This window comes from Hyla sarda, chromosome 1, assembly GCF_029499605.1.
Source record: "Hyla sarda isolate aHylSar1 chromosome 1, aHylSar1.hap1, whole genome shotgun sequence".
NCBI classification, from domain to species: domain Eukaryota; kingdom Metazoa; phylum Chordata; class Amphibia; order Anura; family Hylidae; genus Hyla; species Hyla sarda.
The window spans coordinates 550,457,906-550,469,363 of NC_079189.1; the positions used below are offsets into that span (position 1 = coordinate 550,457,906).

At 42.5% G+C, this 11,458-nt stretch overlaps 1 protein-coding gene across 1 annotated transcript in view; it reads left to right on the forward strand.

Moving 5' to 3' along the window:
- The window catches only part of TBCA (tubulin folding cofactor A), a 64,857-nt gene extending 56,040 nt beyond the window's left edge, over window positions 1–8,817 (forward strand). The window contains exons 2-4 of the mRNA XM_056541643.1: window positions 1,597–1,702; window positions 7,042–7,128; window positions 7,984–8,817. Coding sequence (XP_056397618.1) covers window positions 1,597–1,702; window positions 7,042–7,128; window positions 7,984–8,064 — 274 coding nt within the window. The 3' untranslated portion in view covers window positions 8,065–8,817. The remainder of the gene's footprint in view (window positions 1–1,596; window positions 1,703–7,041; window positions 7,129–7,983) is intronic.
- The last annotated feature ends 2,641 nt before the right edge of the window (window positions 8,818–11,458 follow it).

Below are 11,458 nucleotides of genomic sequence, written 5' to 3' on the forward strand. Positions count from 1 at the left end.
AGGACTGGTCATCCCCGTTCACCCACACTAAACCCAGTACACTGGGTTACAGTTTGGGTGAACAGGAGACCAATGAGAGGTCAATGAGTTAAATACGTACCTGTAGTCCGGAGCTGTGTCACTTCGAAGATCCTCTTCTATCCCCGCTAAACGGCACATAGGAGGCAGGCCCGCCAGGTGAATTTGAATATTCATTGGCACTGATTACGTGAGCGCCAATGAATTTACCAGTAAATATTCAAATTCTCAGCTATACCACTGTGTTCCTGCTGAGACTCTGCTCCTTTCCTGGCAAGCAGAAAGCTATTTGTGTTGACTGCTCTACCATGAACAGAGGAGCACTACAGAGTCCTGAATGTTGACTGCTCTACCATGAACAGAGGAGCACTACAGAGTCCTGAATGTTGACTGCTCTACCATGAACAGAGGAGCACTACAGAGTCCTGAATGTTGACTGCTCTACCATGAACAGAGGATTACTACAGAGTCCTGAATAAGAGTGAGAGTGGAAGTGCATGTTGTTATATTTTGTAAACACCAGGTGACACCAAACTTTGTAACTCTTCACTGGTCATTCTTTTCACAATATGTAAATGGAAAACGTTATTTGTTATTTATGATTTATTCAATTAACATGATATTTATTGGCAGGGGAACTTGTTTTCCTTGCGGTTCTAGTAAGATTTCTGATAATGGCCTGTGGCATAGCCACGTCCCACTTGCACAGATTCTATGCAGTGCAATTTCTTCCCTCACACATGTTGACGTAGAGTTTGTTGATGGGGGGGGGAAAAATGTCATTCCATCATTTTACATTTCCTTCATTTGTCTCCAATGTCTCTGTCAGATCTCAGGAAGCATAAACCTCTTTTGCCAGCGATTGTAACTCTAATCAGAGAAACTTGACTGATTTAACAGGGCGTAAAATAATTCTCTCTCAAATGGTCCTCCAGTTGTGTCAGGTCATTTTACTTGCCAGTAGCCATTTCCTCATGATCTTCTAAATGTAAATCCTGGTATTTGTATTTATTTTACCTCGTATTTGCTTCATTGTGGCGTTGAGACACTGTAATAAGAACAATGAAGGCTTGTCGGCTCTAGTTTACTGGATGCAGACATTTTGCGCACATCTCGTGTTGACCTTGTGAGAAGGAAGAAGAGCGTTGCAGCTCAGGTTGGCAGCTTTCATTTGGGCTCTAGTGCTGGAGAGTTGTTACATTTCATTAGTTGGGGAAGAACCTCACGGAACATCTTTCTGAATGAAGGAATGCTTCTTACACTTCTAGCAATGTTTCCATTGAATATTTGCAGACACGTTTGCCATTTTTCTGTAATCCAGGATAGGGTGTAATGGCAGATAGTTCCAATATTCCCCTACCTGCATAATACTCATAAGGGTCCAGGAAGCGGTGATGTATAAGATGTTTGATAAGTTCCTCAGACCATAGCTGCTTCAGTTGTCCCTGTCTTCATCATGGAGGAATAATATTTATATTTTTAGTACCCCGAATACTACTTTAATATTGCTCATGGTATTATCTAAACATTATTTGATCTCTATTAATGATGACCTTGAACTCCTTTTGTTTTGAACAGTTTGTCCAAGGAAAAATTAATGTATGAAAAAGAAGCCAAACAACAAGAAGAGAAGGTGGAGCGCATGAAAAGTGAGGGAGGGGATGAGTACGTCATCAAAAAACAGGCAAGGAACAATTGTCGTATTTTAATCAGCCCATTCATTTTACTATTATCCTTCTAAAAATACAGTGAAACCTATACATAAGAACATCTCTTTGAAAAGACACACCTTAATCGGGACCATATTTAGTGGAACAGATTTTAAGTCCACCATACCATATGCTTAGTGGCTATTTTCCTTAAGAAGACCCCTTTTAAATAAAATAAAAATTTGGTGGTCTCAAAAAGGTTTCCTTGTACACTTCCTCTGGCACCAAGAATTCCCCATAATATTAGAATATTGAAAAATTTATGAATTTGGGCAGCCGGAAAGTGCTGGTATGGCGGAACACTGAGCATGTAAGTGGCCATGAAGGCTTTGGGGTAGTAGTTTATGTATCACATTGTAAGACTTGTTAGTAGGGCAGACAAGTTGTTGCAGATATACCCAATAGTTATAATGTATACGGTATGGCTGGTAAAATCTTTATAACACTCTGACATAGAGACATATGGTGTAGCTGGTTTTCAGACCTCTTTCACAGACCTCTTTTTAGATGAGTCTATAGAGAAATGGACCCCCTCTCTGTTACTCCATCGGCACCTCTGCATGACATTCATGGGTGCTAGGTTGCTATGTAGCCGGGGGGGGGGCCTGACAAAGGATATATTGTCTGCTTTGTGTATTAGGCTCTAATAGGCTGTCTGTCTGTAAAACACAGACGGGCAATATTACATCACAGTACAGAACTATTGCAGATAATTATATGAATAATCAAAGTAAATTCTAATATCCACATATAGTAAAAGATAAAATAAGTTAATAAGATTTTTAGGTACCATATAATAGTATGATTGGAGAATAAACTCATGCAAAAAAAGTAATCGCTCTTGGAATAAACAAAAAATAAAAAAATAAAGGGGCATTCTGAAGTTTGAATAACTAAGTGTTCAAAATTGCTGTATGTGAAGAAACATATCAGTCTGGAGGCATCACCTGTCGTTCATGGCTCCTTTAGTATACGTTTATATCCAAGCTGTTTCCATCTCCCATTACCATCAACCAAGTCTGTTGTTTTTTTTATAAAACAATATAATATATATATATATATATATATACACCGTATTTATCGGGGTATACCATGCACCGGCCTATAACACGCACCCTCATTTTACCAAGGATATTTGGGTAAAAAAAAGTTTTTTACCCAAATATCCATGGTAAAATGAGGGTGCGTGTGCGCGCGTGTATACCCAGATATACCCCCAGGAAAGGCAAGGGGAGAGAGGCCGTCGCTGCCCGCTTCTCTCCCCCTGCCTTTCCTGGGGTCTAGAGCCCTGCTGCCGGCCCTTCTCTCCCCCTAACTATCGGTGCCGCTGCCCGTTCTGTCCCCCTGACTATCGGTGTCGGCGCCCCATTGCCGGCGACGATAGCCAGGGGGAGAGAAGGGGCAGCGGCACCGATTGCCGGCGCCGCTGCCCCGTTGCCTCCCCCCATCCCCGATGGCATAATTACCTGTTGCCGGGGTCAGGTCCGCGCTGCTGCAGGCCTCCGGCGTGCGTCCCTGGCGTCGTTGCTATGCGCTGCACGGTGCGGCGCATGACGTCAGTGTGCCGCACCGTGCATAGCAACGACGCAGGGGACGCACGCCGGAGGCCTGCAGCAGCGCGGATCCGACCCAGGTAATTATGCCACCGGGGATGGGGGGTGGCAACGGGGCAGCGGTGCCGGCAATGGGTGCCGCTGCCCCTTCTCTCCCCCTGGCTATCGGCGCCGGCAATGGGGCGCCGGTACTGATAGTCAGGGGGACAGAACGGGCAGCGGCGCCGATAGCTAGGGGGAGAGAAGGGCCGGCAGCAGCGCTCTAGACCCCAGGAAAGGCAGGGGGAGAGAAGCGGGCAGCGACGGCCTCTCTCCCCCTGCCTTTCCTGGGAGTGTATCGGCGTATAACACGCACATAGATTTTAGGCTAAAAATTTTAGCCTAAAAAGTGCGTGTTATACGCCGATAAATACGGTATATGATATAAAAAGCAAATGCAACGCTACTTAGCCAAAGGTGTGGTGGGTGCCAGCATCTTTGACTTGACCAGAGCCCAAAGCAGCATAAGTACCAAATGGAGTAGCACTCCAGATGTCACTCCAAAACAAAAAATGTATTATAAGCACACATCAGATCTGTGGAACTATTCTCGAGGATGTGGTACCTACTCATTAGGGCTATAATCAGTGCACCCAGTGCAATCAGTTAGCATAATTAAGTGCAATTATGCATAGTAAACAATAAAGAAGTGCCTAAATTAACATATATATATATATATATATATATATATATTATATTGTACCGTGTATATATTTATAAAAAATACATACACACATATATAAACATTGTAATGGCAACATACGGTAAGTTTTGCAAATGTTACTGACTGCTGTTCTCTGCAGATCAGTGGTTGGTACCATTGAATGTGCAGACTTTTTAACTGTGCCAGGCTACAGGAGGATGAGCCACAGGCTACAGTAATATGTCTGTATAAAATGGAGGCATCTGGATTGGCAGGGAGCAGTGTAAGATACAGGAAGACTGAAGACTCATGGGAAATGTAGTCTTCAGTAGAAAAGCAGCAATATGCCATGGGTGCGAGGGGGCATGGTTGATCTGGGAATCCTTAGAAATAAACGAAAGTGTCGCTACTAGACACAGTGACTGTTTATTAGTTCACCACATGACTTATCTTAAATGGTGGCAGTCGGATAACCCCTTTAACCTAAGGATTTTCACAAAACAACATTTAAGAGTATGTAGGCAGGAACACTTTCCCATTCAGTGGGGTTCCAGTTTAGTAATTTTGCTCCCTATCGCATGGTGAGAAGAATATCATCTCTGGTAAAATGAAATGCAGGGATAAGTAATAACTTTTTATGCATGATAAGCATCAAAATATAGACCTGCTGTTTTCTGTTTTTCATTTTCTTTACCTTTCTTTTTCCCTTAAAGCCTCCTGCCAGGGCTCCTCGGTGTGATCAATAGACTCAATGACAGTTTTTGTTCCTGCAGTAATTATCTCCCTGTGATATCTCCACACAGGATTTCTTTATAACCCATAAGATGCAGGCCACCAGGATGCAACCAGCTGAGCCCCCATTTGGGTGAAGGGGGGAAAACAGCAGAAAGAGTTTATTTTAAGTAAACTTTCTGAGCTTAGGCTGCGATTTCTGCCACGGACAGGGCAATTACTTGTACAGCGCTCTATCTGCTGTCCGTGTCCTTGTCTAGAAGAGCTCTTCCTGAAATGCAAATGACATACTATATATAATACTGTATATATTTATTTTCAGGGCTGACTATAGTTTGAGAATAACAGCAGGGAGTATATTTTATATATTGTATTATGATAGTGTGACAGAAATTCGCCACTCGTGACTTCTTGCAAAAGTAGCTTTATTATTAAGTTGCCAGTGTTGCTTGAATTGTAGCTTTTTGTCATTTAACCCCTGAATGACTGAGCTATATTTATTTAACCTATCCTTAGGCTATCAATATTAGCTCAGTGGTGAGCCAGCTCTTGGCACCCTCGCCGATCAGCCTTTTCAAGTGAGTGCACGCTCTTCAGACATCTGTACTCCGCCTCGCTGTACATTTTACTAGTAGCTGTGGAGTGTATTGTAGCCATTTCCTATTCAATTAGTACAGTAGTACACAGTGTACAGTGTGCAAAGAAAGAAAAGGCTGCTGCGCTCACTAAAGACCACATGGTTCTTTCAAAAGGCTGATCTGATATTGATGGTGAATACTAATAATAGACTACAAGAGGGGAATTTCTAAAGCAAGTACGTCTTTGACGTCAAGGGGGCGGGGCTTTACCAAAATGTATGCTAGAAATCAAGTTTAAATTGTAGCTGAAATCTATGCTAGCTCGGAGCTGGTATAGATTTTAGCGCACAGACAGCCACTGAGGTGCCTGATTTGTTAAATGGCATGTGCCTTTTTAATTGAGCGAATCAGAAGCCAGCAGGATTTTAATTAAAGGAATACTCTGTCCCTAGACATCTTATCCCCTATCCAAAGGATGGGGGCCTCCACAATCTCTCCTGCAGCACCCACTTGTCATCAGCGGCTCCGGCCCCTGTATCGTGAGTCATCAGACATGGAGCGGTCTTCGCTATGTGCAGCTGATGACAAGTGGATGCTGCAGGAGATGTCTAGGGGCGGAGTACCTCTTTAAAGGGGTACTGCAGTGAAGGACAATTTATCCCCTATCGATAGGATTGTGGATAAGTGTCAGATCGCAGGGGGCAGACACTTATCGAGCAGGGATCAGCACACAACCTTGATTTATTTCCATGGTAGAGCTGGAGATACACGTGTACAGTGCTCAGTTATCTATGCTTGTTTGCATTCTGTCAGCTGTAACTTTTATTTTAAAGTTACATAAGCTATTTCAAATATTTAAAGGGAGAAGCAGGATATAAAAGCAATCGGTACCTTTCATGGAGCTGAGTTGGTTACCAATTTATAAAATATCCTTTTCATTTCCCAGCCAGGTGTCAAGGAGGTGGAGCTTCCCCCACATCCCAGCGCCTCCTTGATTCTAACCTTATCCCTGTAATTAAGGCAAAGAGGGTCTGGGAGGAAAGGTGAATGATGAGGCGTGCCAGGCTGTGATATTTGAGCAGCTCAGCCCCACTTTTTTTAAGTTTGGCAACCACAATCCGCTCTGCAAAAGGCACAGTTTGCTTTTATCCTTTAACACCTATCCAACAGTGTCTGCAGCATTTAGCAGCAAATAGAGCCAACATATTAACTTCATTTACCCTGTTCTTAGTGAGTTGGACAATCCCATAGACTTGCATTCTAAGACCATCTTGGTCACATGATACCTAGCCAGGAGAGAATGCTGCTATTTTGTTTTATGTTTAATAACATGCCAAAAATGTAGGTTCCAAAACGGAATCTGATGGAGCATGTCACAGTTGTGTCTATCTGATTGAGGATGTCACTTTTCTTCAATATCTTTACCATTACAGAAACAGCAGTCCATATCTTTGTCTTTGTTGATCCAGAAAAGGGCCAAATAGATGTAGATAGAAACATAATGATCTTTTCAGTAGGATAGATATGTTAATTGCAGGCATGTTTACTTACTGTGGATTTGCCATCCACATCTACAATGTAAACCTCTTCAAAATAAAAAGTTTGCAACAATATAGAAATTCAGAGTAAGGGTAAATGTCCCATCTGGCTCAGTCATCCATATCATCGAAAGCATTTACATTAAATATGATTAAAAAAAATAACTCATTAGCTCATTGCAACCACTTGTTTGGCTGTTGGACTTTCTTATTCTTATTTTGGAATTTTAGATTGAAGTACTGCAGGAATCTCGTATGATGATCCCAGATTGCCAACGCAGGCTAGAAGCAGCTCACACGGATCTTGCACAGGTCTTAGTAAGTACATATTTGTCCCTTTTCCTTTTAGGCCTCATAGATTATTCAGCAAATGTCTAAATTTTGTCTGTTATTTATATGGATACAGGACCAGGTTGTCATACTGCATAGAAACATTCTAGTTTAGATGCTCGAGTCTTAAATACATATAATGTTATTATCTACATTATGGGGGACTTCAAGTGTTTTAAGCATTTGCTGGTGTTTAGTGGGTGTATAGTCTTTTATTACTGTAGATGGGTTCATTTTGTTGGCATTGCTATTTTTTTTACTTGATAATTGCACTTCTCTTTCTATGATGTTGTACTGTCCAAGCGTTCTGAGAGTTGTAGTTTTGCACCAGCCGGAGACACGCTAGCTGGGAAATACTGCTGTATAGTTTCTAATACAACCCTCTCTTAGTGTAGCCTCAACAGCAGAGAACCTCAGAAAAAGGGCTGGATTACAAAGGGCGCTGGTAGCCAGGTAAGAGTATTGCACATTTATTACCCACAATGAAAATACCGTTTGTAATCCAACCCTTTTCTCCGGAGGTTCTTTATTTGTATGCTACACATGAGGCTTGGAGTGGCTGCAGGGTCCAGGCTATGGGTTACACGCTATTTCCAATCTTGTACTTGGTACAACCCACATCGGTGAGCAGTTGCAGTCTTGAAAATATCATCCTTGGTATTTAACTATATCACACTACGGAGTGCTATATTTCTTTTATTGTAGTCAACAGCAGAGCAACCACCTGAACATTGTAGATGTCAACTTTTTAGTGTAAAAGCATTTGGCCGCCGTCCCAAAGTGGAGGCAGCAGTATGTGTGTGTCTTATCATGCTTTAACTAACAACCTTTCTTTCTTTTTAGGAGAATGAAAAAGACTTAGAAGAGACAGAGGAATTTAAAGATGCCCGTGCCATGGTGGACTCTGTGAAATTAGAAGCGTAAAACGCTCTCTGTGGCCTCCATTTTTATGCTATATTATTCCACTGTCCTGTTTTGAAAAATGGGAAAAATCTAATGCATTTCCATAGCCTAAAAATAAAAAGAAACTTGATTGCAATTGTATAGCTTCTAGGATTTAGATAATATATTGGTTTATTTTATACAGGTATATAGCAGCGTCATTCCAGGTTAGTTCAGGGGAAATGCTAAGGCTTCCTTAGGTCGTACAGTGAGCACTTCTCAAGGTTGGATAGAAGGTCGGAGATGACATGTCACACAGGTCTGATATAATGAAATAAGTCACTGACTAACAAAGATTAACATGGCGCAATACGTCTTAACACTTCATTGTTAATGCACAAGCCTGTAATAGGAGGGAACTGGTTTATCTCAGGAATATACCATGTCACTAGATTTACAGGTATGCCTGCTTTATCAGTTGTCGTGTTTGTCAGCTGCTGCGGGAAAGCCCTGTGTGTTTTCTCATAGGAAAAGACGCAGCGTATTTCCCGCTGTGCAGCGTGTAATACGATGCGTATACGCAACGTGTGATCCTACCCTTAGAAATGTACCTCCTAGTCCTAGTTTGAGAGTGAAAGTTAATAAAGTTTCTTAAGACCTAGAAACCCCATTGTTTAAGTCTCATAATTCCACATGTAATATGTATGTACACTGTGCAAACGTTATCTGATATATACTACCTGTTAACCATCAGACCAGAACACATGATGTGGAATAAAATATTGCCTTCCTGTTTATCTTGTCTACTATCAAACATTTCACTATTTATTCTTCTTGTTGCAAGGTGAAGGTTACCATCATATTTATGCTTTTCTTCTTATTCGTCTCTCTGTAGGTCGAATTCTTAGGTTTTTTTCTTTTTTTCACACATACAGCATCTCATTTTATTTACCCGTTAAGTCACAACGATTTATTTTTTATTTTTTTGCATTTTCATCTGTCTTTTACTAGCCATAAGGCTTTCAATGTTCCACCTACTGACCCATAGAAAGGCTTGTTTTTGCATGACCAGTCGTACTTTGTAATTACATCATTCATTTTACCACAAAATCTAAACTAAAGCCCCCCAAAAAAATTATTTGTGGGACAAATTTGAAGAAAAAAAAAGTTTTGCAACTGTACTTTTAGGGGCATTGGCATTATAATTTAGTAGTTTGAACATTTCCAAATGAGCAATATCAAATATTGTTTTTGTTTACAATATTGCATTAGAAAAGTGGGAAAGGGGGGTGATTTAAACATCATTCAGGGGGGCGTGGCTTGGCAGAGGTAGATGGCCGCATGATTGCTGAGCTCCGGCACATAGCGACAGATTAAGCTTCCAGACCCGTTTCACACAGCCCTGATTCTGCCGAAACCCCTTCCGGAATCCTTCTGACCCACCTGGCAAGCTATGGCAGCGAGGAAAAGGAACAAAACCAGCGGAAGACCGAAGAAACTAACGGACTTCTACTCCGCTCCTGAAGGCCGTACCTCACGAGATGGCGCTGAACTATCTACACACAGCGCGCGCGTTAACAGTAGCGCTGTATCCCCACCACGATCCGGGGTACCTGCCGATTCACAGCGAGGCAGCATTTCCTTACCTTCATCACCCGCAACTGCTAGAGGTCCGCTCCATTTTGTCCCTGACACGGAGCAGCATAAGTGTTACTCCCCGACCACTGCAGGGTCCCGCTACAGAGCTCTGCAAAGGTCCTCTCAGCCAACATGTCCGGATTCCATGAGCTCTATCAAACAAAGACCTCGCATGTCCTCAGAACAGGACTGCTGCTCTGAACCATATGGGATGCTTCTGGACACTGTGAGTACGGACATTTTTCCTAACTTTCCTACCTCCAATGTGCATGTCACTGAGGTTACCTTGAAAAATATGCTCCTAGTACTGAACACTATATGAGCTACTATGGCGCAATCCCTAGCGCCCATTCATGCAGCTATATCTGAGACAAAAAAAAGGCATACCGAAAGCACACCGAAAGCAAGATGGCTGAATTCGCCACCTCTCATAATGATCTTATAGACGCACACTATGATCTGGAATCGGAGGTGCAGGAAGTTAAATGTAAAATTGCTGACTTAGAAGACAGGTCGAGACGCAATAACATTAAATTCAGGGGCATCCCTGAGGAGGTGTCCACGAAAGATTTGATGTCTTACCTGTCTGGACTTATGGCTGCTTTATTACCTAATATGTCCCAACAAGACCTATTGCTGGATAGGGCACATAGAGTCCCGCGCCCACAGCATCTGTCAGATGACGTACCCAGAGACATTTTAGTGAGAGTCCACTTCTTTCATATCAAGGAGGCTCTAATGGCTAAGTCACGTCAAAAGGACTTACTCCCAGATCAATACCGCATGATCTCTCTTTACACTGATCTGTCGGCTATAACCTTGCAAACCCGTAGAAAATTGGCTCCTATCACAGTAGCCCTTCGGGAACACAAGATTATGTATAAGTGGGGATTCCCTACCCACCTGCTGATCCATAAAGATAAGCTGCATGTCATTAGATCTCCTCAAGAGGGGGCCCGGCTGTTGTCCATGTGGGGGATCGCTGTGGACTTACCTCCTATCGAACGTTCCTCTTCACAGTCTCGAATTCCACCGGACTGGACGGTTGTTTCTTACCGCTGAAAGGGTCACACTTGAACAGCCATGGACTTGGACGTGCTGCTTCCTCTGGGCTTTCAAGTGACTTGATTTCCCCCACACTGCGGTGAGGATTATTCTTCACCATACTCTGGATTTCCTGGGTTACCTTATTCTTTGGGAACATGTTCACTCTGCTTTTTGTTTGTTTTCCCCTGTTCTCCCTCCGTTTCTCCCCCCCCCCCCCCTCCCCTTCTTTTGTCTTTCAGGCACGCTTCATTAGGAGATACCTTTTCTACAATCAACTTGACATCATTCACCAATCTCTTCACCTGGACTCTTGTATGCATTAGCTGTCTGGACTGCCATAATGGTAATTAAGGTTGCCTCATTGAATGTCAATGGGCTTAATTCGCCACGTAAAAGGTGGTATTTATGGAAAGAGGCAAAGTCTTTATCCTGTGATATACTAGCAGTGCAAGAAACGCACTTATTGGAGGCTGACGCCCATAGAGTTAAACATCCCCTTTACCCTCATATCTACCATTCCCATTTCACCACTAAAGCTAGGGGAACCCTTGTTGCTATCTGCAACACATTAGCGTTTACACCTATGAAAGTGGTAGCTGACAAGATGGGACGATATGTTCTAATTGTGTTCTATTAATAATGCAATATACACGATAATGTCCATATACGGACCTAATGGGAAATAACTAACTTTCATGAAAAAGTTTTTTGCATACTCCATAAACAAGGTCAGACCATATTACTTGGCGAC